Here is a 26,981-nt window from a genome sequence, read left to right as displayed (position 1 = left end):
AACATTTCCACACAGAATAGTTTATACAGGTCCACGATTTGATATACCCCCATAGAACGGTATAAAAAGTTCGGTCCTGCCGAACTTATCGACGTTTTACTTGTTATGTCTTTGTAGAATAATTTTCCGCGTCGATTTATGCATATCCGTACATCCGTCTGTCCATGTATTTTTGTAATCAAAGTACAGATCGTATTTATTATCCGAATGAAATTTGAGGATGTTCATTCGTTTGTCCAAAGGATGAACGCTATTGCTTTTGGTTAGAATCGGTTCAGATTTGAATATAGCTCCAAAATATATTTTCGGCCGATTTAATGCACCAAACGCGCTATTTTGATGAAATTTGGAATATATGACTTGCGTCACTTCGGTCTAGAACTAAGTTTGCAAAATTATATTAAAATCCGTCGAGATTTGGATTAGCACCTATGCATATTTGGATTGGTATTGAATTGATTGTTTGCACCAAACACGCTATAACTGTAAAATATTAAAAATGAGATATGGAAAATGTGACGGAATTTGGTCTAGAAATTAATTCGCCAGCTTATTTTGGAAACTGTTCAGAGTTTGATATAACTAGTCTGCCCGCCCGACTTTGATCCTTTCCCTACTGTTTTTTTTTTAAGAAATGTTTCTGCTAGAACCCTGGCATTTTTGGTTTGCTGGGTGTATGTATGACCGTTGAGATGGCATAGCCCTGATAATAATATTACAATAGGTATCATAATTGATGCTAATTAAAAAGGGGTTTGTATTTCGCGTAGACATCGTTGTAGTTTTTTCAACTATGTTTATGTAGGTGTAAACGACGAATGAGCTCGGCGTCAATAATGTGAAAATTTTTATGACTATTTTAATATTTTTGTTGGTTTCCCGTTTATAAAATTCAGACATCCATTCCATCTGTCCATTTGTGCATCCAATGGTACGTGCTATTTATTGTCTGTCTCTAGGATATTTATTTGTTTGTTTTTTTTTTTTTTTTGAATTTTTGGCTGGAAAAATAACAACAACAATTAACCAATAATTAGTGTTAATTTTTAGCAAATAAAAATCAATTTTTATAACTCAATACAAGACAGCAATGGCAACGACAACAACAGCGACGACGACGACAACAAAAAGCGCAAACTGATATGGTAAGCTTCGCCGCGCCGACAGTACATAGTAGCAAAAACAACGACATAACCGCCACTTAACAATATCACAACAATATTTACACGAATTTATTATAAAAATTAACACAAATCCAATTCGATCGGATCACACGTCTTTCCAGTCAGTCAGTTAATCGGTCGTCTGGCTGGCAGGCAGACGAGTAAAATTCTTTTTATTTTTTTAATTATTGGATATGGAAAAAATGAATTTATTTCAATGTTAAATGACCAAAGTAATTTAGTTATAAATTTGTATTGAAAACGGACGTAACGGTCGTTACCAAAACGAAAGTATTACTTCGATAACATGTATTAAACACTTCAAAGCCATAAACATTCTTTGGTAACTGGAATTAAAAGAAAGAACAAACAGTGCAAGTTAAATTAAAAAGAAGTCGGAGTATTCACCGACAACGAATACTTACTTTGATTTATTAAAAAAAGCAACGAATAATTCTGAAAAAAATGAAGGAGACGTATAGCTTACATGTATGTGTCGTTTACTTACTAAGTGTTTTTTTATTACAAATTAACAGCAATGTGTGTTGTAACAAATTATTAAACCAAACAATAACATGAATATATTTGAATAAAATTCTTATTGCATTTAAGTTTTTTATATAGTTGAAAAAAAAGGAATATTAAAAAAGATTATATATTATGGGAAAATAAGAGTGTTTACATTTGTAAAACTTTATTTAAACATATCGAATTTATAATTTTTAGATACATCCGAGTGTTGTTCAACGTCAAAAAATCAGTACATTCTAATCGTATCCTGATAAATTATATTATAATTGTTTTTAATGTTGTTGTAGTAGCAGAATTAGTTATAGCCTACACAAATCTTACAAAATTTCATAGTAATAGAATGTAAATAGAATTATTGCGTCTGAGGAGTGATATAAATTCAGCGCCTGCTACAACATTAATCTTGACCGGTGTCATGGTAAAGTGTTTTAAATGAATATTTGTGAATTTTTAAATCACTATATTGAAAAAAATAGAATTTTTGCATCACATGTACAGTTTGTTGAAGATATACGTATCTATACCACCTCAGATAAAGGCCCTGGAGGTTAAAAAAACCCCTTCGGCAACCAACCAAACTCAGATTATTAAAATATTTTGTTTAGTTGGACAAAATTCTATGAAATATTACATAAGTGAAAGCGACAATAAGTTTGTCCGGTCGAAATTTTTATATCCTACACAATAAATTATATTGAAACCACATTTGAGCCACTTAAAAATTCCCAAAAATCGGTAGGTTCCCTTCTATGGCGGCCTATATCAAAACGTGGACCTATTCCAATAATTGTCAGCAGCAATGTTATGGACCCCAAGCGCGATTAAATAACAAATTGTAGCCATTGCGGTGGAATAATGTTACTAAAAGTTTAGAAATATCAATCGCTGTGGGAACGTTTCATTTCCCAACGTGAAGTATATACAACATTTAAGCCATTTAACCTTGAAAATAATACAAATCTAGCGGTAGCGATCTATGGGGGATATATCAAAATGTGAACCGATGTAACCCATTTTCAATAAGGGTAGTAGAAACCAGAGTTCCGGAGTCGAGGTATTTTTGGCTCGACAATTCATTTATTAGTTTTCGAGCTAGAGTTGGCACCGCACAATGCTTTAATAAAAACAGGATTTCGTAGACGGCCTCAAAACTTCGTATTATTTTTTTTTTTTTCAAAGTTAAACAGTTTTTGTCGATTTTCCTTTTTTGCACGAGAATAGTCTGGACGGAATTCTTCCGCGTGAGAAAATCTTTAAGCTTTCAAAATTATAAGCGATTCATGACCAAGTTTCAAACTGGTGTTTAGTGGGTTTAGTGTGCTTAGCCTCAAAAGGAGACCCCCAGTTGTAAAGCTCAATAAAAACCATTTTTCATGATTTTTTCGAGAAAACTACGTAGTTTTTTGGCAGATTTTTTTCTTCATCTGACAGAGTAAAATAATACGAAGTTTTGAGGCCGTCTACGAAATCCTGTTTTTATTAAAGCATTGTGCGGTGCCAACTCTAGCTCGAAAACTAATAAATGAATTGTCATATATTTATGTGGCCGATTTCGAGAAAAACACAGCTTATATGTGGCATACAAAAAAAAATTGTTCCCATCCAACGCTTATACTAAGGCAATACTGTTCCGATCAACTTAAAAATTTGACCACCTATTCTATGATATTTATACTTTCTACTTTTTTTCTGAAATTTATAAGTAGGGATCACCCCTTAAACTACAATCCAGAGCTCAAAATTTGGACTTTGGTGTGGAGTGGATAATTTTATTGAAATATATGAGATATATTGCGTATACTACCCAGCACGTAGGCAGATGGATGTTTTCACGAACTGAAAAATTAGCAGATGATGAGATTTCGTGCCTGAAAATATTCTACAAAAATGTTGCTAAAAAATGTTATGTAGGGTCGGTCCATGAGGATAAGAAATCTATATTGTCATGTTTTCATTGTCCTTTATTACTTTTACCCGATCTTTTCTCATGAAAACTCTATGATTATATATTTCATTGAATTTCGTATATGATATTGATTGTGTAGAAAACTCGGATACACATGAACTATCTCTTTCCTGGCGGACAGATCCCGTTATTTGAATGTCTACATCTAAATGAATCCTAGAAGAAGATTCGCCGTTTGTCAGACTTCTGAGATATGTCGGGATGAATCTGTCGTTGACCAACGACGAATATGATGCCCTAATTCAGTAGCGTAACCATCCGAATCTATATATATAAAAAAGGATGATGTTAGTTACTACGCTTATAACTCAAGAACGGCTGAACAGATTTTGGCAATTCGCACCAATTCGGAATGGTCTCATGGCAGAAAAGGATAAAACCTAAAAAAATCGCGAAAATCTGCGAAAAAATTGCAAAAATATTTTTTGAAGGAAGTCATTTTTTCCACACATTTCTATCGAGCTTCGCGTTTGGAGTATACCATGACACTTTTTGGATAGTTTTTTGGCGAAAATTATATTTGTATGTGAATTTTAAAAGTTGTTTAGAAATTTTTTAATTCATAATCAAATCGATTTACATTTATTTTCAAGCGTATTTTTGGGAAATTAACAACAAAGCAATGGTTAGAGGCATGGTGCAAGAAAGAACGTGATACAATAATACCAACTGATGTATTCATTTGCTGTCAAAACATATGCATTTTTAATCAACAATAAATAACAAATATTTCGCTTCTGTAAAGAATATCTGCGTACAACATCTTTATTTAAGCTTCGCGAAGAATATTTAAAAGGTTGTCTTCTACCATTTGGGGATATTTCGCGCAAAAAATTTTGACAGCAAATGAAGACTACTTGCTGAATTTGTCCGAATTCGCCTTTTGGATCACCTTATTAAATTCGATTTGGTTAAAAGGAGATAGTTTAGTTTAGAGTTTGTAAAGGTTAGTAGAAGTTTCGGTCACATTCTGATTGAAAAGATGAAGATAATAACGCCGAAAGTGGTTTCCACAGTTTGGAGGAAAAAAGTACAAAACCCATTTGAAAAATCAAGAGCTCGGAGGAAAATTCATTGGAAGTGAAGTAGCGCCATATATGTGTATTATAGAAAATCTCTGAAAATTAAAAACCTTTAGCTGGGTACACACGATCAGTTTTGACTGTCGATTTTTCGGAAGTATCGATAAATGTCAAACTGTCCAGCAACAACAAAATATTTTGTGGTTGTCTGATGACTGACAAAATTGAACGGCCACACCGGCAAGCAACCGATTATTTGAGCAAAACTGACAGTCAAAACTGGTCGTGTGTACCCTACTTTACGATCTATTCCTTCCTTCGAATTCAATTGCTTGATTAAAATCTCACGTTCAGTGGTGAAAATAAGGATTTCAGAAAATAATCGATTTTGAAACTATAGGTGCGTTATATTACTTCGCTTCAACTGTTTTAACGAATATTTTTATCTACATTGCAAAATGTGTTATTTCCTTAAATAATATATCATAGTCCCGGTTAACAATTGCCTAATTTTCTAGCGGAAATTGTCAGTGTATAGGAGAGAGATTCGAGGAAAATAGAAACACATTGCCTCTCAGCACCCTCTCTTCAATGAACAGACAATTGTCGAAAGTACAATTGTCTTATGTGCATTTGCTTCAAAAATCACTCTAAATAGTTCAAAACAAAGAAATATTTGCAATTGAATGCTACAAGGTGATAGCAATAACAGTAATATATGTAGGTTTGAACCAAAGCCATGAAGTTCAGTACCTAACAGACTGCGAGACGAAGTTCGCCGGGTCCCCTAGTTTCATATATAGTTAATAGATTATGCGAAATTTACCGAAATTCCGAACAGGAATTTTTCCAGCCCTAGATCTTGACTTCCATTTTGTGTCACAGGGTATTCAGTAAGATTTCCCATAGAGATCACAATGTCTTTAATAGAAGACAAGGATGACTTCTCATAAAAACAAGACGAGAATACTAATAGACCTTTGTGAGAAGACCAGTAAGACTTCTTAACTTTACTTTACTTAAAAAAACTTTACTTTTGTTTGCAAGACTAGACTACACTTCAGAGGATAGTAAATATCCTGTAAATTGTCCCTTAACTTAGTATAATATACCGTTTGCATATATGTTTTCTTATACATTTGTTTTAAAATAAATAAATATTTTTAAAAAATGTTCTTGTTCAAAATTTAATGTTATATTTCTATAACGTGAAAAAAAATTTGCCCGGAGTCGGAGTTGAGTTATTTTTTTCGACTCCGACTCCAGCAAAATTGCTCGACTCCGACTCGTAGACTCCGACTCCGAAGCCCAGGTAGAAACTTCTGTACCAAACTTTAAATATTTCGAGCTGTATCTTGATTTCAACAGACGGACTGACCGTGGCTGCAAGACAAGTATCCACTTCTCTGTTATGTTAAAAATGTTAAAAAAATATTTTTATTTGTAAGATGACATGTGTTTCAAAGGAAACATTTTATTGACAAATTTAAAAAAATAGTAATAATTAGAATCCAGCTAATAAATTGGACTTAACATTTTTGCAATTAATCGTAGTTCTATACAAAAAGTACAAGTACAACCTATATAAATCAGTTGGCATCAGTTGGATAATTATTTCTGTAAAATGTTCGCCATAACCCGACTTAGGTGTTTATGCAAAGAAAATTTGAACACGTCCAATTTTACGCCCACGGGATACTTCCCATATACGCTATTTCTTTAAAAAATGGTATATTTACAATAATTACGAATGTATCGGTTTAGAAATTAATTTGCGAACTACTGAACCGATTTTCTTGAAATTGTAAGGGATGGCCCCGAAACAGTCTACATATTTTACTGAATACCAGGGGGTCGCGGTTTTTAAAAAATATTGCATTGGGAAGGATATTTTTTTTAAAAAAAATGCTATATTTGCAAATATTATGAATGTATCGGTTTAAACATTTACGAATTAATCTACAATCCAATTACTTCTTTGGAGCCTAAAGATATTATATCCCCAATACTACTGAACAAATTTCCATGAAATTTGCACAAAAAGCTCAAGGTTTGCCGTTGTTATGTATATTTTATGATTTTCGGAGGAGGAGGGGTACCTTCCCCACACATTTCTTTTAAACGCTATATGTATAAGCCAAACCTATGATTATATCAGTTTCAGCATAAATTTTGGGTAGGCCATGGGGTTGTGTGTATACCAGGTTTACATTTGCAGCCAAATTTTGGACCACGCCCACTTTTTAAATATGTTATATATTGAAAAACTAATGACCACGCCCACTCTTTTCAATACATTATTTTTTTACAACATCGGAGCCTAATTGCATGCAATTTTCAGAAAATGACCTTTATTTATAGACGAATTTCCGGGGCTTATTTTTTTATAATCGCCATATTTGCTAAACTTATGAGTGCATCTGCTTGCAAATTAATTTTCGAGACAACAGTGGTTGCGCCTCCAACCAAGAAAAGCAATATATTTACAAATTTCCGTAAATGGTGAGGTTCCATCAGCCATGAAAAACTAAAACATATAAGTTTTATTAAGCGGGAGAATTCGACTTAACCATTTTATAACTTTTATAATAAGATAGTTTTGTAAAAAGATAGGGGACATGGACGATAATAAATCCTAAACAGCATCAATGGGCGAAAAAATTCGACAATGTCCTTATAAAAATAGAAAGGTTACAGACAAAATATGTAGATACATTTAAAATCCTCCTCGGTTTGACAATGGACAGAAGAAGTGAGGTAGAAAATACCAATAAAATAAAAAGTAGTCATAAAATCTCATTACGACGGGTCAGCAACGCGGACGGGGGTCTGCTAGTCATTGATAGAAATTAAATTTAAATATTAAATCGAGAAAATTTCCATCCTAGCTCACGGTAGAATTTTTTTCTATTTTTTATAAGATTGCTGATAAAAAACAAAAAATACAAAAAAAAATTATATTTGGACCAATATTAAAGAAGTTATGAGTATTTCTTTGCATATACTTTTTGAAGAATTCGACTTTTTCAAAGCGCTATATCTCTGGAACCGCTATCCAAACAAACTGAAAATATACTGAAATAGTTTGCTTAGGAGCAGCATCAACACAGCAAAAATAAAGGAAATAAAAAAACACTTTTTCAAAAAATGCCCGATTTCACTCAGAAATCCCCATATATTGTGTTATTTCTTTCAATGTTTGCATCTCATATAAGCTTTACCAACAGGATCTTGACCTCTTGTCACTTGAAAGACAGTACCCTTACCTAAAACCTCTTGCGATTGCAACTTATCGGTGCCCAATTTCCATGCTTTATTTGCTACGTTTAATCGGGTATGTACCGAGTGTATCTTTGCTCTTCGGAACGATTGTACATGCAACACACTCGATGAATGTCTTCCATCTACGTAAATGAATGTCGAGATGCTTAAATTTGGTACTGCTAACTACTTGTTGCTTCTTGTCGTCGCGGAGTCTATTAGCCTCATTGCATTGTCAGATGTTTTACTGTGGAGATTATTGAATTTCCAACTATTGAACCAAAGATATTCTCCTTTCCAATCGTAAAATGTATATATATTTGATCTGCATATCGTTATCTTCAGTGGAGACATGGACGCAAATAAATTTGATGTTGAAACATTTAGATTTCATCCGAATTGTCCAGCTGTGTGAAACTGCAGGCCAGATGCTTTAATATGCGGCAATAAGCGAGACTATAGTCTTCACTGCCGTCTCTCGAAGAATCTATGTAAAATCTTGGTTGTTTTTAAACATTTAAAACAATAACATAGGGACTTTAGCTGAAGTATGCCGATAATATGTATTTCGCTAAACACTATTACTTTTTAAGTTATTTTTCATTATTTCTTTCTTAAAGAGGTAGACTAGCTACCGCCAATTTGTAAATATTTTGTTATTATTTCATCCTTTTTTAATCTTTTATTTGTAGCATCACAAAAATATGAATGAAAATTCAGATAATCTACCAAATGGATCCTCTGGAGGTGGAGGGAATGCGGGCATTCCCAATGTTAACGATGCTACCAATGGAACAAACAAAAATACAATGGTGATAGACAATCAACCCAAACGACGCGTCAGTATTATCTCAGATCCAGCTCACGAAAGTCGCAGCAGTGTCGGAGCTTATGATAATCCAGGTTTCGAGCAAAATCCCCGAAGAAAAATATCACAGGTAAGTCCTAGATAATATTAGATATACTCTAAATAACAATGTAATAAGACTAAAAGCACAGATTGAATTCCAAAAATATAGCTCTGACCAAAAACTTCATTATTGTTAACAAATTGAATTTTGGATAATTAACACTTTAATATGGTTTTTAATAACTCTTCTAACTATGTTATCTACTCAGATATGCTAATTAAATTAAACAGTAAATACTATAAAATGATTTAAATTGAATTTATTAGTAATCTGTCATTGAAGTTATTTAGAAGTGCCATAAAATATAAAATAATCTAGAGAACTTGTCATTCGTTCAGCAAGAACATCAACATTAAAACAAGTCAACAATAAATGTTTATTAATATCCATTTAAATCACTTGAACACGCATTGATAACTCAATTCTATTTCAATGGAAACTGGCCTTATGAATCTCTGATTGATTTTAATTGACTTAGTTTTAGCGTACATACTGAGGCTATAACAAAAAAAAACTTTTTTGACAAAATAGACCCTTAATATTCTGTCAGAAAAGTTCCTTCACCGAAAGCGATTTCTAAAGGACTTTTGATAACACTGTGCAACAAAATGGAGGTGAAAGTTTGGGGCACGGAAAATTCCTCCTGGGGATGAAACGCCTTGGTGAGTATATTAAGAACCCCGAAGGACAGATCCGCCGTGAGTCGAACTTCCGCGTTATGGCGTGATGAAGTTTTTGCTAGAGACCTTGTGGGCCATCAGGAATTAGCGGTATATCATTGTTCACTGTTGCTTTAGCTTATTTTTGAGATGACATGTCTTCAGTCAAATCGAATGGGGATTATTTTCGTAGAGCACTTAGACCTTCTAACTCGCTTCCTTCATTGTCCTTTTGGTCCTTTATTTTAAGAGCCGCTATAAAAGTACCACATGATGACGTTTTTCAGCTTCGAAATCCTTAGTGTATTTTACTTAATATTGCAGGAAAACCCTACTACCGCTAGAAATAAGCGACATGTTTGCATACTAATTTGAAGCTAAAAATGTCATCTTCTGGTACTTTTTCTGAGGTTTTTGAAATAATGGGCGAAAAGCATGTTGATGGGAACGTTTTGTGGAGTTTAGGAACACTTCTCGTATTGTCCTAAATTGTGTTACAGCAGGTTGTGTTTACGGCCTGTTTTGTTTCGTATGTAAGCTATTTTATGTAAACGGAGTCAGATAGATTTGTAGTTGACCAAGAAAATATGCAGTGGCTGATCTAACTTAACTGTTAAAATTATAGGATCTTTTAAAGCCGGAAGTATGTACAGTTTTGTAGATAAACTGTGAATTTTTTTTCTTGCATGAAAAAGTGGATAATTTTATATTCGTTGTTGTGGTTGCACATTGTGCTCTTATGATGAGACGAAGGGTCCGTCTCATCACGGCCGAGGAGTCCGTCTCAATACGACCACTTTTACGACGTTACATTTTTTCCGGGGACAAGTCCATACTTCCTGAGATAATGTCCCAAAAGCACCAACTCAAATGAATGCTGAGCACGAAAACTTAGGAATTGAGTATCCGGTTTGGCCGAAACTTTTGTACATCGTAAAACTTCTCTCGGGTATCTCTCTCACAAATGTCAACATTTTTGCTTAAGTGCAGTTTCGCTGTTCGAGGATCGTTTTCATATTTGTACCGAAAGTACTTCTTGTGGTCCTGTTCACAGCGATATATTGTTTTCCGTGACAAGTCCAAGCTTCCCGACTTAATTGCCCAAAAGATCTAAAAAACCAATGAAGTGCCTGATAAGCACGATAACATTCGAAAGGAGTGATTGATATTGGTCCAACCTTCGCGCACCGTAATATTTCTTTCAAATTTAAATCTTGTTCTAATATGGACTATATCTGTTCACTATTTCGTGTAACTCCTACATAAAATTGCAACGTTTTTTGCAAATGTGCCGCTTAGGGACATCGTTTTGAAATTTTCACAGCAGCATTTTCACTCTAAAGCTATAAAAAACCTATGGATCTTAAAGGGAGCCCTCAATTAGTTCAATCTTTGCACATCGTAATCGTTTTTCCAAACTTCAAATTCAAAGATGGATTTTATCGGTAACATATTTAAACTTTATTTCGTATAGTTCTCGCAGTACTCATTACAGCAGAAACAGTTTTGAAAAACCATCCATACTGGGTTTGCTTCATTTCATTATGTCAAAGGCTGAGACAGTCACTGTGGGCAAAACCGACTTATATTTTTTACATGGCTATACCAAAAATTACCAACACATCCAAATTTTTTGAAAAAAAGTGCAACGAAAAATTGGAGAAACGTCAAAAAACTGGAAGAAATGCCATAGTCAGCGTATCAGCCAATCAGAAGCCAGCCAAAACGTTACACGTTTTTGCACGCCAAATTCGAGCAAAAAAGACAACCCTATTCAGCATCATTTTTGTTTAAAGATAAGTGAACAATTTGCAAATTTTTGGAGTACGGAAACGTTTTTAGTTAAAAATACAAACTAGTGGTGAAAATTGTAGAAGCTTTTAGTTGTGGTACACAACCATAGTCAACAACTCAATTTCTACCGGTTGCTATAATTACCGACATTTTAGGCAAATAGCAGCTTGAAATTACCCATGGTATAATAATGTTAAGGTTACAACTTTGTTCTTCCCTGATTGTCAAAAAGAGGGTTGACATTTCTTACTGTTGTTGACATCATGCAATAATAAAGCTAGATGCATCGGCGATAACTTAGCAAGTAAAAAGTAGTTGCCAAAACTTTTTCTCTCAATTCGGCCTTTTGTACTGAACAAGTTTTTTATAGAACAGCATTTGATTGCTTAAGCATTTTGTAAAAGTTTGTACAAATTTTTGAGTTATCGAATAGACATAATATCTTAACATAACAAGGACAACAAATTTAAATTCGCTTTGTGATAAATTGTCGTTTTTTTTAACTGTAATAGTGGCGAACGAACTAATTTTCAAATATTGCTTTTAATTAGAATTTGTAAAAACTCTAGCTGAAATGTCAACGTATCAGCAAATCAGATGATAGCAACCAATTCTAATTCACCCAAACTTGTCTAGTAAAAGATAAGAAAAGAGAACGTTTTTTTGTCTTCACTCTCTTAAGTTTGGATAAAAATGTTGCTATATTGGAGTACGGAAACACTTTTCTAGCAAAAATATTCTGGAGTGCAGCTAAAGTGATTAATTATGAAGTTATTACTCTATGCCGTTTTAAGCCATGGCTACGGTATCCAAACCTGGCCTAATTTAACATTATTATTGTCATCATTATCAATACGGAATCAGGACTTCAAATTCTGTTCTGTATATCCCCTCCCCACGAAAATATGTTACTGAAAAAGCTTTCAAATACACCACAAAACACGTTTTTATTTGTTATCACTTTTCCAATTCCAATAATATTTATTAAACAAATGATTTTATGCCTCCGCCACAGACTATAAATTTTATTTTAAATAATTTGATGTTTGCCTTGTTACCCGCTAGTACGAGTAGGTAAAATATATGTACATGTTAGTTTTTTTTTCCAATAAAATGACTATGTGAATTAGGAAGAGATTTTTGCAAAATTGAATTGTGAAATGTATTTTGGCACATTTGCATAGAATTGGGAATTAGTGTTTTAGTTTTTGTTGTTGTGGCGTATAGTATATGTATAGAATTGAAAACATTTGTGTGTGTTTTGTTGTTTTATACACACTTCTAAAAACATATTGTACCGCAATGTACCATTATTAAATTATTATAAACTTAATTTATTTTCTATTTGAAAACATGGATTTATACAATTTTGTTGAAATTCGATATAAAACACTGTTGAAGTGGAAAATAATAAAGAGGGAATTGAAAACAAATATGCAGTTGTTGCATGAAATGTGTGTGCAGATATTTATTCCAAGCATTATGACTAGAAGTTAATAGTAGATTTGATGTTTTATAAATAAGGTTTTGTTGTTGGCGGTCTTGATTTTGTTTTCTTGAATTTCTCAAATTTTGTTCAACATTTTTAGTTTTTGTGACTCTTTTTTTAAACAAATTTATGAAGCTAATTAAAACTTTGGAATAATAAAAATATCTTTCAAATCTAATATATTTATTTTTAGACATCTGTGCATTCACACACAGAAATTGGCCCAGTTAGGAGAAAAAGTATTCTAGTTAATCCTGGCCCTGGTTATGACGCTGAATCGGATCATGGTTCCTTACAAAGTTATGGTAAGTAAGAAATTATATCTTAGAAGTATGTATGTATGTACTAAGTAAAATCTGTTCAATAATATTTATTATTATTTTATGCGTATTTAGTAACAAAGGAACTTATCCAACAGAATGTAAAATATTTCACACGTCAGACTACATCGACTCGGTGAGATCCTTTCCATACTTGACAGACAATGTCATCCTGCACAAGTCGTATGAATTTTGCAGTAGCACTAAACTTAAAAAAGCTTAACCATTTGGGGATGTCAAAAAACAAAGGCGCATTTTCGCCAAAATTCTCTAAATGCGATCGGTGCCTGACTTGAGTAGCGGGGGGTCACCTTGCCCATTTCCAGACTTCGGCGACGATGTGAGTGGCTAGCAACAGATTGAGAACTTTATTGAGATACTCAACTCACGATATATCCAGCTGGTTCAGCATTACCATGGATATTCCATAAGGGTCCAACGCTTTTGGATGATTTAGCATTCATCCATTGTAAATTGTAGTGGTAACATCACCAAACGTGATAGGGTTCGAGAGTGTCTTAACCACTGCCCAAAATTCACTAATTCCGACTCCAAACACTTCCGGTTTTTTATCCACTTATTACGCTTAGGGTCAACGACCAACCCGTTAACTTCCGTTGGGTTGGATCGACGAAGCACACCATGCACATTTTTTAAACCCACCGCCTCTGCTGGGAAATTTGGTCCCAATTCGAGTATTTGACCAGCAGATATATAGCGGCTGCAGCAGTGATGATGTCTCTGAACGTTCTCTCGGCTACCCGAACATCAGATGGGTTGGGCAGATGCCTGAATCGGTGATCAGTGAACTTGGCCAATTAGTTTTCCTTTTAAAAAAATTATGGGGAAATGGTCTGAACCAAGAGAAACGACAGGTTGCCAGTGACCTCATTTGTTAGACCAGGTGACACTATGATTATATCCTGCGAACTGTGACACTCTCCGCTAATTCTGGTAAGGATGTGTTCATTGACCGTGCAAAACGTAGAGCCAGCACTATATCCTTCTGGTCATATATAGGAATATATTCAATACCATATATCATCTATTTCGGTTGGATAATGTGGCAATAATGTGGCGTACAAATACCGAAAAACGGGCGGTACAGTTTTATGAGGGCTATATACGCGCCGACCTTCCCACTTTTTTGGCCCTGAGATGTAAGCAAATCCTTCTATTTTTTTATTCTATTTTTAATTTTTCATTTAATTTTCAACCATAATATGAAGGATATGATTAAATTTGCCATTCCGTTTGTAACACATCGAAATATCCGTCGGAGACCCTATAGGGTATATGAACATATTCTTGATCATCTAAAAAATCTAAGTCGAAATAGCCATGTCCATCTGTCCGTTCGTCCGTCTGTCTGTTGAAATCAAGATACAGCTCGCAATTTTTAAGATAGAGCTTTATAATTTGGTACAGAAGTGTATATTACTCCCAGGATGTTTGGTATTGAAAGTGGGCTATATCGGGGTATACACCACCACCTTTTCATATAGTCCCCATATAATGATACCTCCTGATTTTCGCTATTTTAAAGGTTTTTGCCTCATTATCACACAGAAATGGCTGAAATGTGGTATTTATTCTTCGTAGAGGATGTAAAACTTTCCACCTGAAATTTTTGGATATACATAGGTCGACGTCTTCATATAGCCCCATAGAACGGTACTTCCCGATTTTCGGTATTTTAAAGGTTTTAGCTTCATTACAACACCGAATGACTGCAATCTGGTATTTAGTCTTCGTTTAGTGTATACAACTTTCCACCAGAAATGTGTCTGTATAGGTCCACGTCTTCAAATAGCCACTATAAATGGGTACCTCCGATTTTCGGTATTTTCAAGTTTTTTGACTCGATATTCCACCGAAATGACTGAAATTTGGTATTTAGTCTTTGCTGGAGGTAGAACGGCACTCACGGATTTTCGATATTTTTAAAGTTTTAGCCTGGTGTACAAAACATTATAATACGTGCAAAACATCCCTTGAGAAAAAATCAGACAGTATACGTCCACGTTTTCCTAAACCACCTTGTAAGTGTACCAACCGATTTCAGATTTTTCAAGATTTTATTCACATTTTCTAGCGAATAGCTTTTTAGTTGGAATTTAGTGTTCCAGACTAAAAAAAAACTATCCATATACAGTGGTCAACATTCGTTTAAGAGCAAGCAATATATTTGTGTATATTTGTATATACTCGCGAATAAAACAGATTTTATTGGGCCTTCCTTTATAAAACAATTAGTTTTATTATAAGTTAACAAAATAAGAGAAAACTAATGTCAATAAAAATATAACTGCGATAATTCGTGGAAAATTTGCTAAAAATCTTAAAAATTGTGCGACATTCGTTAAACGCACTCTATTTAAAAGTCAAAATATAAGCTTAATATCAAATCTAACCTAATTAACACTCAATGGACCCTTTAGAATCCTAAATGATAAAAAACGCGAATTGCAAGTGTTGTTATAAGACTGTGACTGGTTTTGATATAAACAATTGGACCATGACATATTACCCGCCGATTTTTGGCCGTTGAATGTCGAAAGTTCTCTTTCAGCCGTGTGGATGGTAGGATGTTTAAGATAATAACACTTATTATATGGTCAAAATTTCGATGTAACACATGTTTATAAAGTACAAAAAGCTAAAAAGTGTGGAGTTGTCAAAATGCACATGACAAGGACAAATTTAGGTAAAAACGGTTTAATTACATCCTACCATTATTTTGTTGATAAAAGCCCTATAGTGCGGGGTGCTTTTTCTATGGAAATACGTGGACTATTGGTTTTGTATAAACAAAGATGTATTCGGAAAGTGTCCAAGGACCTGTATATTTCCCATCATATTAAAAAATTATGGAGACGTAGTTTTCTGCTTTAATCTCAAAGCGGGTCACCATTTTATAGCAACAAATTTTATTTCGCGTTTTTTCTCCAATGAGGAAAACATAGGTCCAATTAAGAATTAATTTTCTATAAATGCTGGCTTAAACTTGATACTAAGTCCATATTTTTCACTTTTAAGTAGAGTGCACCTAAACGAATTCCTTACTATTTTAAAGGTTTTTGTAGAGAAAATTCCACGATAAATTGCAACGGACTATGTTTTTTGCTTTATACGTTAAATTGTAATATGACAAATTGTTTTATAAAGAAACCCCTTAATTAATGTACTTTAATTCGTGAATAAACATAAAAGTTGGCGTGCGCTTAAACTAATTTCGATCACTTTGTAGGTTTTAGTCTAACCCCCATGAACCGGTTTTGGTCAATTTTATGTTTTTTAGGCTTTTTTTGTCAAATTTTCGAATCGAGATTGAACAACGATGATGCCCATGTGAGCTCTTTTAAAGAGTGTTGCTACATTTTCCTTCTGAAGTGCTTATCACTTAAGATATTATTCTCCTCCAAGGAACTAAACTTAACATAGAGGAAGAGCTTAGTAGTTCGTGGTGAAGGGTATAAAAAATTCTGCCCGGCTGAGCTTAACGCCGTTCTTACATGTTTCTATTCCATGTTTTACCTATTCAACATGCCTTGTTATCGACTTTCGATGTTGTCATCAGATTTTTTTAATATTCACAAAAAATAAATGTGTTTACTTTTGAGATGAAAAACTTCTAGAGTCAATCCACTCTGTAGTAAGTATTGTACCAGCGGCTTCCAGACGTCATTACAATATGAGAATGATTATTTCTTTTTAAATGACAACACAGAATGTGACTATCTTATGTATTTTATTCATCTATATGTAATACTTAAGACTACTATTCAATATTATTTAATATTGCAGAAATATTAGTATATGCGTATACGAGTATGTATGTTTGTTTTGCCAACACTCTATTAACGTTTATCTTGTTGCTATCATACATTAATATGTGTATTTGTACATTTTGCGAAAACTTTCAATTTTTGTCTACAATCAGACATAAACATTTTATTATGCATTTAATATAAAGTATCCACTTAGTCAATTTAATAACCCCAAACATTTCGGTTATGGGCCAATTTGCGGAAATAACAATCATTTCAAAATACCACAAATACAAATATCTTTCCAATTATCTACTACTGAAAGTACTCAATTTTATTGGATCGACAATACATGCCGTTTTGTGATATCAAATGAAGAAGAAGAAGATATGAATGTAAAGAAAAACGCACAGAGTTCTAAGTAATCACAATAAAAGGTACTTTCACCTCGCCGCTACCTCTTAATCGAACCATAACTTTTCTGACGAAAAGCTTTCAACAATGCCCTCCATGTTTTGCATGTTCATTTTTACGATTTTTAAAAAGCGTTACAATTACGACGATACATTTTTACGGCTACAATGCTCCTTCAACAATTTCGTATTTTATGACTATTTATGATGGATTTTATGGCGGTTCATTGAAAGTGTTACTGGACTTGTATTTTTACTTGTTTTCAAACTGAACTCTTTTCTGCATCTGTATAAAAATAACATAAGTGGTGGCACCAAAACCAAACACAAATCTGTATAAGAGGACCATGTGATTTTACTAGGCACACTTAATAGCAAGCGAATAGATTTTTTCAAACAATCAAACTTGTTAGGGCTTATTCTTAGCTATAAGTCCAACGGCAACTATCAAGCTGTTATTCAATTGAAATGCTATAAAGATTGGTCGATAGTCGCTGGATTTTTTATGGGGTTCTTATGTTGGAAAACACTAAGCCCATTGAATGATTGATTAGACGCGACATACCAATTGTGCGATTAGTAGGCAATAGAATCGTTCATTTTATTCCTTAACTTGAAATGATTGATGACAGCAAATTGGTTGGATTATAAATCACGGGGATTACTTCAACTTAGTATTTTACGATTAACACATTTTTATAGAATTTATTATAGTACAGTAGTAATCTTATATATGACTGTCAAATTTTGACGAATCGATGAAAATTCTATTTCAATAGTATTATTCATTACTTTCACCTGATCTAAGTGGCAGTTCTGTGACAGTGCCCTTTTACGTTACATGTAAGCTGTTCCTCGAATTACACGAAATCAAATTGATTTCCAAATTTTACAAATACAACTTCTGGACAGGGACGTAGTCAGAAATGCATCTCGAGACCATTTCGTGGGGGACCCAACTGACAAAATTTGATGTTTTGTGAGTAAAATATACAAAAAATGTCAAAAAAAAATTATCATATCGGTTGGCTGGCTTCGAGTAACCCTTGGCTACCTCGGTGCTTCTGGATATTATTGTATGTTCTTTGTAAAGTCTTCTTTAGCTATAGAGAACTTTGGTAAAATTAAGGGATTCTACTCCTTCGACCAAGTTTACAGTATTACATCTTTTAATAAAACTGCACATAAGACAGTACCGTCCATATACCATACATACCCAGCAAAATGTTCGATGCCAAAGATGCCATTCAATCATGGGTGCAAGTGAACTGGCATTTCATCTTTTTAGCATCTTCATCGATAAATTTTATATGAGCGTGGACCCCAAAAGATGCTATTCATTTTTGGACCCAAACCATGTCATTTACACCAATGCTTTGGCATGTCATTTCCACCAATGCTTTGGCATGTCATTGGCACCTACCCTTTGCAATGACTTTATCATTACGACGAGAGTTTTAACAACGTTGGTTGTGATTTCGAGTCTCCGACAACATCAAGCCTATTGTAAATAATTAATCTTATCTATTTAGAAAAATGTGTATAATTAAAAACACAAAATTCTTCTCTATTGGATCGATGGAATGGATTCAAATGCTGATGAAAAGATCGGATCTTTCACGACTTCCTTTGCATGGGTTCAAATGCTGATGAAAAGATCGGATCTTTAACGACTTCCTTTGCATTGGTTCAAATGCTAATGAAAAGATCGGATCTTTCACGACTTCGTTTGAACCAATGCAAAAGATGCTATAAAATCACGTCATCGCATGGAACCCCTTCCTTCAAATTTTGCTGGGTATTTACTAAGGTGGATCGATATAGAACTTCTGTTTCTTAATCCGAACTGATGAGTTGCCAGGTGACGTCATTTGTCAGACCAGGTGACACGATGGTTATATTTGGCGAACTGTGATACTCTCCGCTAATTCTAGAAGGGCTTCCTCATTGACAATGCATAACGTAGAGCTATCAATCTGCTCGGCAAGCACTATACCAATCTGTTCATTGCAGAGGACCTACTGCTACAACTCATGAGAGCATTAAAGTTCCCCAAAACCAGACAGTTATGACCTTCCAAAAGCGGTCGAATGTTGCGCCTATTATCTAGAGTACAGCTATTTATCAGTGGGATGTATACTTTAAGCATCACTACCTCGGCAGTTCCACAACTGACTGCTACCCCATACGTTCCATACATGCGGGGCATTTGGGCCAGGCTCAAGCGAGATTAAACTGAATGTAATGTTGGCGACATTTCCTGAGGTTTTCAGCCATGTGAAACTTCTCTATAAGTGGTGTCTTAGGACAGGCTGTTCGGACACGGCGATAAACAGTAGGTCAAATGTCATTGAGCTAATATGGGGTGTACTCGTTGAAATGAGAGAAGTCTCTCTTGCCCCGTCTGGGATGTTTGTGGAACAATTATATTTAATCGCCCGCCTCCACGTCTGTACGTTGTAACTATCACAACGCTGTAAACTGCAATTGTTGTTGAGCTTGGTTTCCTGCACCGCCGCGACGTATATTCTTATTTTTCGGACGCAAAAAATCCCCTATGTCCTTGATCTTACCTCGAAGTTCATTTTAAGTCATTTGAAAACATGATGCATTTTCAGAGATTGGTTTACCTGCGCCTTGTGTGTTAATTAGGGTTATGACTTTTTGAAATTTTTTTTTCAAAAATGATTTCCTGTAGTGTGAATGAATGAAGTTTTGCCTATTAATGCCTAACTGCTAAACCTAAAAAACAGCGGGACGTACACAAATATTTCACCTTTCTACCACAACAACGCTCTCTGAGCGTACGTATTACCCAAATACGTTGAGTACAAAATCACATTTATATCCGCGACCAAAACTTATTTAAATGTTTTCATTCGTAAGTTAAATAATTTTTCTTTGCAATTACAAAATACAAAACACACACATACATGCATACAAAACCTTCTGTCATAGTTGAATTTGTTCAACTTACAAAAAGTATACGCTCGACGTATTTCGGTAATTCTCATAAGAATACATGTGTTCTACTTTTTTCACCACACACGCCCTGGGTATACGGACCAAGAAAAACATTTTTTGATTTTTTTTAAATACCATAAAATTAAAAATAATAGTATTTCCTGTTGCGCGAAAGAATGACCTTTGCATGTTCATAACTAAAATAACTATTATCCCATTTAAATATTGAAAAAGGTCCGGTACAAGCCACTTTTAATTTTTATGATATATGAAATAAAGTTATATATAATATAAAATGATAATACGATGATAAAATTAGTAAAAAACAAATGGTTATGTCCTTTTGGTTATGTCGTGTACCCTATAGCTTGTTTTCAGTTGAAAATTTGCATTCAAAAAATTATCAAAAGTTCTGAAAAATAAAAGCTTTTTTAGCAAATCTCTTTATAATTAGGATTTTATGTAATCTTAGGTAAAACTCATCAAAATATTATACATGGATACGATGTTGTAAAAAAGTCATAACCCTAGTGTTGATACTAGCAGCTTGGTCCAATTGTCGTCTACTGCAAAACGCACTTATGCAGGTACTTCTTCGACTTTTGTAAAAGTAATCTTTCAAAGTTCGACTCATGAAGTCAATGTCATTTGCATGAGCAAGATACATGAGACGTTTTGTGTATATTATGCTATCTTTATTCACTTTCGCGTCTCGTAAACCTTCTGCAGAAAGTGCCAGGAAATGCTGTCTCCTTTACTGAAACCTCATTTAGAAATTAACTGTTCGGAGAAGTTCTTTTATATTCTAACTGAGGACCGTGTACCAATTAATGAAATCTTACAAAGGTTTCTACAAGACCATAGGCATAGGATACTAAATTTCAATGAGGTGGAATAAGTTCCCCTTAAACAGCTTGAGTGGTAACCTATTGTGTAATGTTCATACACCAAAACCATTGTCTTGGTTTTTTCAATTTTTCCTTTATATTTCTCTATTTTTCTGTGGAAATACATTACAGTTCAATGATTGGATGTTTAAGGAGCGTTGCTAGTTGCGCCGACTAGTTGTACCAAAACATGGACCTTTATTGAATTTTTTGAAATAAAAAAACTAGAACTGACACCCCAATGCACAGTGGATCCACTTGTATGGAGAAAGCGGCCAAAAAAATTTAGAGTGTAAATATCAAGCCAATGCGCCGATTACAGCTTTGTGCTGCTGCGAAGAGTGTTTTAAGAGACCACGAGCGTAACATTCTCCCCCTTTCCCCTCTGGAGGGGGTATACGGTAAGAATTGTTTTATGCTGTTAATACAAAACTACATGAATAAAGGTCCCAATTATCTTATGATGCAAAAATAGGCTTTGGGAAACAAAACAATCTCCAAAACAACGTAAAATCCAACCAATTTAGCGGATTAAAAAAATCAAAATTTTTGCCTGAAAATTGGTAAAATTTTTAATATACATCTTATAGTGTTCTTCCTGGAAGGCACGTACCTCCACAGTGGATCCACTTGTATGGAGAAAGCGGCCAAAAAAATTTAGAGTGTAAAAATCAAGCCAATGCGCCGATTACAGCTTTGTGCTGCTGCGAATAGTGTTTTAAGAGACCACGAGCGTAACATTCTCCCCCTTTCCCCTCTGGAGGGGGTATACGGTAAGAATTGTTTTATGCTGTTAATACAAAACATGAATAAAGGTCCCGATTATCTTATGATGGAAAAATAGGCTTTGGGAAACAAAACAATCTCCAAAACAACGTAAAATCCAACCAATTTAGCGGATTAAAAAAATCAAAATTTTTGCCTGACAATTGGTAAAATTTTTAATATACATCTTATAGTGTTCTTCCTGGAAGGCACGTACCGCCAACGAAAGACAAATTTGGAAGAAGATTTCTTCATCTTGCCGCTGATGCCAACTATGTTAATGTGCGTGGCCAGCTAACAGAGTTATACGCCAATATATCCATAGAAACCCTATTCTATGGCAGCTTTAGTCAGCGACCCGCCATTTATAGTCTGGCACTAGATGGAAGCTGATTTTAATACTGAATAATCTTAAACCCATGACCAACTTTGGAAAATTATTCCCGAGGGGGGGGGGGGGGGGGGGGCACTGATGGGCATCATGACTAAAACCTTAGGTCAAATTTAAATATATGATCAAATTGGCATTACAAATACACTAAGAAAATATGCAGCTAACTTCAATTCCACAACACGCTAAAACACTATTTTTTAATGAAAGTTAAGCTACTACCTCCTCCTTCAAAATCCACTATAATATTTTGCTATACGTATTAGTTTCGCGATATTTTGAATATATTTACTTACACTTAAAATATAGGTTGTACTCACAACAAAAAATATTACTCAAATGTTCCGAATTTTGAAGCTATTCTTAAGAAGATCGCGTTCGAATGAAACAAAAATTAATATATTTTCAAAACGGTCCATGTCATAGCTGTTATAGTTGCTAGATGTTTTACCAAAATGTTGACATTATTTTTTTTATTTTTGGCCAATGGGTGGATCCACTGTGCAATGTGCCAAATCGAGTTATTAGTGTATTTAATTTTTGTTAAAATATTAAACTGTTTGTTGACAAACCAATGACGTTCTCATGACGTATAAGCATTTGGAATGCAAGACATTTGCACACATCACAAACGTATTTTTTACTACTTTAGATATTAATAAATTTTGCCCCTAACAAAAAAATCAAAATATTATTATCAAACTTTCAATTTTCTTTCATTTAAAATGCGTTATTCAACAAACCAATTCACTGTTCTATATTTTTTATTTTGAGTTTTTAATTAATGTTCTAAGTATATTCAATCAATTGTCAATACATAAAGATTTAACAACTGATTATGTCATATTTAACAAAATTAATACGCTTGTAGCTTGTCACTGTGGTCAGAATACAAGTACCCGTCATACATACCTACATATGTAATACAAACTGATAATACCAATTAACTACCATTTATCAGTATTAATGCAACAACAATGCACTTGGACATATCTTTTAAGAAATGTTTCCAATTTCTATTTAGGTTAAAATGGTATTATTATTATCAGTTATAGTAAAGATAATACAAGCTGCTGCTCCCCATCTCGGTACCTACTTAGTACTCAACTTAAATGCATAGATAAGCTCCAATCCCATACGAAGGGGGTAGGGGGCAAAAAGACAATCACTTGTCACTCACCTCAATTTGGTTCTTTTGTGAGTGTTTGTGTTTTTCAAGATCATTTTTGTTTATTTCTTTGTCACACTCCTTGTTAACATTAACAATTAGTGCGATTGACAAGTATTTAAAAAAATGAACAATATCAGATTATTGTTTTTCTTTTTTATTGAAATAATAACTGGGTGTGTGTACTAATTGGTTTTTCTACATTTATTTTTATTTGTTTATTTAATCTTAACAGCTTATTCGCGTCAATAACTCCAAGTTAATAAATATAATTTGTATTTTTCCATTTGGTTTAAAATGTTAAGACATTTGGGAGTTGGAAGTGTTAATTACACAGCAATTTGTGTAAATACATATTTGCTTGCAATTTATGGAAATATACCATCCGTCTATTATTACCAAAAGCGACTGAGTATGAACAGACTTAATATTATTTTTGAAGGTAGATTTTACTATTACTCCTTGTAGACCTGTTATAAAAATAAATATATATTTAGTTAATGTTATTTATGAGAGATCCTTTGATGTCCGAACGGCTTGTTTAACGACACCACTTGTACAGAAGTTCCACTTGGCTAAAATTTGAGGCAACTTTACGTTTTTGGCACCGTGAAAAATATGTTATGTTGTCTAGTCTAAGAATAAAGGCCCCGGCTATCAGCATGCAAGGCGGCCATGATAGTCATTCCACCATCCATGGATCACGTTATGAAATATAATCTTTCAAATTTTTTACAAAAACTTTCGTCTTTCTTCTTAATCAAATTCTACCAATCAGGGACGTAGCCAGGATTTCATTTCGGGGGGGGGCCCACCTGACCAAAATTTTGAAAGTTCATGTTAGCGAAAATTTCTTATTTAGCAATGATGTAAACCTTATTTTAGACATATTACTGATGAAATAATTTTCATGACCATTTTTAATTAAAATGACGTAAGACTTCTTGGCCAATTTCCCCTCGTTTTCAGAACTTTTTTGACAATATATCAGAGTTAATATATGTTCAAAACAATGGATATATTAATAATCTCATATATTTTTAGGTGTATCATTTATCAAATAATTCAGAACTACAGTGAATGTTATGTAATTCAGTGATATCACTTCGGTAATACCAAAAGAAAGAGTATACAATCGGAAAACCTTAGAAATATCTTAACATTTAATTTTTTTTTAATTAATTCTCTTTCGAGTTGAGCTGTTAGGCCTTTAACTGACATAATTTCGCATATACATTTATCTAATGAAGTTCGATATATATACCAGTTACCAAGCTTTGCCTTCGTCTGCCACAAAAACAACATCCTAATACACCTGAAGATCGGATTTACCACCCGTGAAACGTAGTGTAATGGTTGGATGCGTGGGACTTCGGTAGACTCCTAATTTTTCAATGTATCTCTAAAGGCCTAACAGCTCAACTCGAAAGAGAATTAATTAAATATCACTTTAAATGGCCTTCGCCTTAATAAGGCAAAAATAAAAAATAATTTCAGCATGAGCCAGGCTGGGATTCGAACCTGGGTCTCCGACAACTGAGTGTCAAGGTTGCCGGCGTCTCAGCGTTCTAAGCCACCATCAACTTGTCAAAACTTTAGTAGACAATAATTGATGATCAAAAAATAAAATCTTCTGATATAGAAGAGCAATTACTAATGATGTAGGAATAAAACTTACCATAGTATTTGTGAACATTGAAAAATGGGATTACCAAGCAGGACTATAGGAAAAGTTTGGAGTTTCAATTAACTGACATAATTTCGCATATACATTTCGTCTGCCACAAAAACAACATCCTAATACACCTGAAGATCGGATTTACCACCCGTGAAACGTAGTGTAATGGTTGGATGCGTGGGACTTCGGTAGACTCCTAATTTTTCAATGTATCTCTAAAGGCCTAACAGCTCAACTCGAAAGAGAATTAATTAAATATCACTATAAATGGCCTTCGCCTTAATAAGGCAAAAATAAAAAAAAAATTTAATTTTTTTGTTTACATGGAATGTTGTTAAAAATCACGGCTTAAATTTTCCACTCAAATTTTATTGAGTAATTTTTGGAAGGAAAATGACATTAGTAGAGAATTGATTTATGCATTTTTATATTTACAGGTAGAATTTTGGATTTATATAAATAAAGAAAAAAAACGTCGAGACGCTTGTCTTCTTTTTTTGTCTTTTAGCACGCAGCGGTGTCAGAATACGGTAAATTTTTCAATTTCGGAAATTCTGGTGTTCAATCGTTGTTATTGTCATAAAGAACCCAATTGTAGTTATTTCCGTAAAGATATTTTGGTGTCCAATCGTAGATCTTATCACAAAGAATTTCTGAAGGCCGATAGTGATTTCTTTGATAGAGAACTAATACTGAGCAGTAGTGAGGATGTCCATCATGAAATTCTAGCACCCAATCGCGGGTATGTAAATGACAAATTCTGTCGCCCTATCGTGCATCTTGGTATACACTAATTTTGGCGTCCAAGCGTTTGACTTCTCTTATAGAAATTCTGGTTTCCTATCGTGGTTCTTATCATAAATGAATCAGGAACAAGGAAAACTCTGGCAAACAGTCTTGATTTTTTTTAAATGAACTTCTGGCGTTCAATCCAAGGTCTATACATGTATACATTCTTTTATACTCTCAGCATTAGTCAAAATGTGTCTCATCGAAATAATGTGTTTGGAAGTAATCTGTTTCAGAAAACTTGGAGACGACTTAGCTATGATGGTCCGTCTGGGTGGCTGTCTGGAAAACACGATAATTCGAACAGATCAACCGATTCGGTCTAAAATTTGGCCTTCGTGATATTTTGTCCAAATTTTGATCAACTTCGGAGATGGACCATATCGATCTACTCTTTTGGCAACCTTCCACAGAGTATTTCAAAAATTTTCAGAGCTGTGCAGTTTAAGACCTCTCTGGATAATTAGTAAATATACCTGGGTAAGCTTAAGACCTCAGTAGTCATGGCTTCACTTTCTTTATGTGATCAATGATAAAATCCGTATTTTGTTGTCAAGATCATACGTCCGAAAATAGCTACACAATTCTGAAAATCGCCTGATGCAAAGCTTTGGGTTAAAGGATTTTGGTTCTGTAGCCACTATTCGTTCTATCCATAGATGAACGTTTCAGTTCACACAGGCTCCGGGTATATTCCTGTCCGCAAAGCCGACTGATACTTGTTGAGATTTTGACGAATAAGAATCTGTTTCCCATCAGTTTTTTATTTCCTTTGTCGTCACAAAGTCCTTTGCCGAAGAAGGAAAAAGGAACATTTCTAGAAACGTGCATCCAGTGAAAGTACTTCCCAAAACACAATTCAAAGAGTAATCGACAGAAAAATCCAGAAAAACAGAAATCTATATTTATAAAGTAGAAAAATTTTTATACATTTGTTTGTTTGAAGTTTATGAACTCAAAAACCGCTGAGCCTATCTTCCTGAAATTCTCAGAGTATATCACTACATGACCTGAAAGTAATATAGGCTACAAAAATTTCT

At 34.0% G+C, this 26,981-nt stretch overlaps 1 protein-coding gene across 3 annotated transcripts in view; it reads left to right on the top strand.

The window, feature by feature from the left end:
- The window catches only part of Nha1 (Na[+]/H[+] hydrogen antiporter 1), a 118,725-nt gene that overhangs the window by 78,798 nt on the left and 12,946 nt on the right, over window positions 1–26,981 (top strand). For 2 of the 3 annotated variants that reach the window (XM_073968164.1, XM_073968165.1), the window contains 2 exons: window positions 8,636–8,881; window positions 12,990–13,101. In XM_073968164.1, the coding sequence (XP_073824265.1) occupies window positions 8,648–8,881; window positions 12,990–13,101 (346 nt within the window). In that variant the 5' untranslated portion in view covers window positions 8,636–8,647. Of the gene's footprint in view, window positions 1–1,170; window positions 1,653–8,635; window positions 8,882–12,989; window positions 13,102–26,981 lie in introns of those variants that run through there. The other variant, XM_073968163.1, reaches the window with a different exon arrangement.

Source organism: Musca autumnalis, unplaced genomic scaffold (assembly GCF_047663935.1).
Source record: "Musca autumnalis isolate F117 unplaced genomic scaffold, ASM4766393v1 scaffold_2, whole genome shotgun sequence".
Classification (NCBI taxonomy): Eukaryota; Metazoa; Arthropoda; class Insecta; order Diptera; family Muscidae; genus Musca; species Musca autumnalis.
Note: the sequence above shows the minus strand (reverse complement) of the source record. Positions and strands in the feature narration are given on the sequence as shown.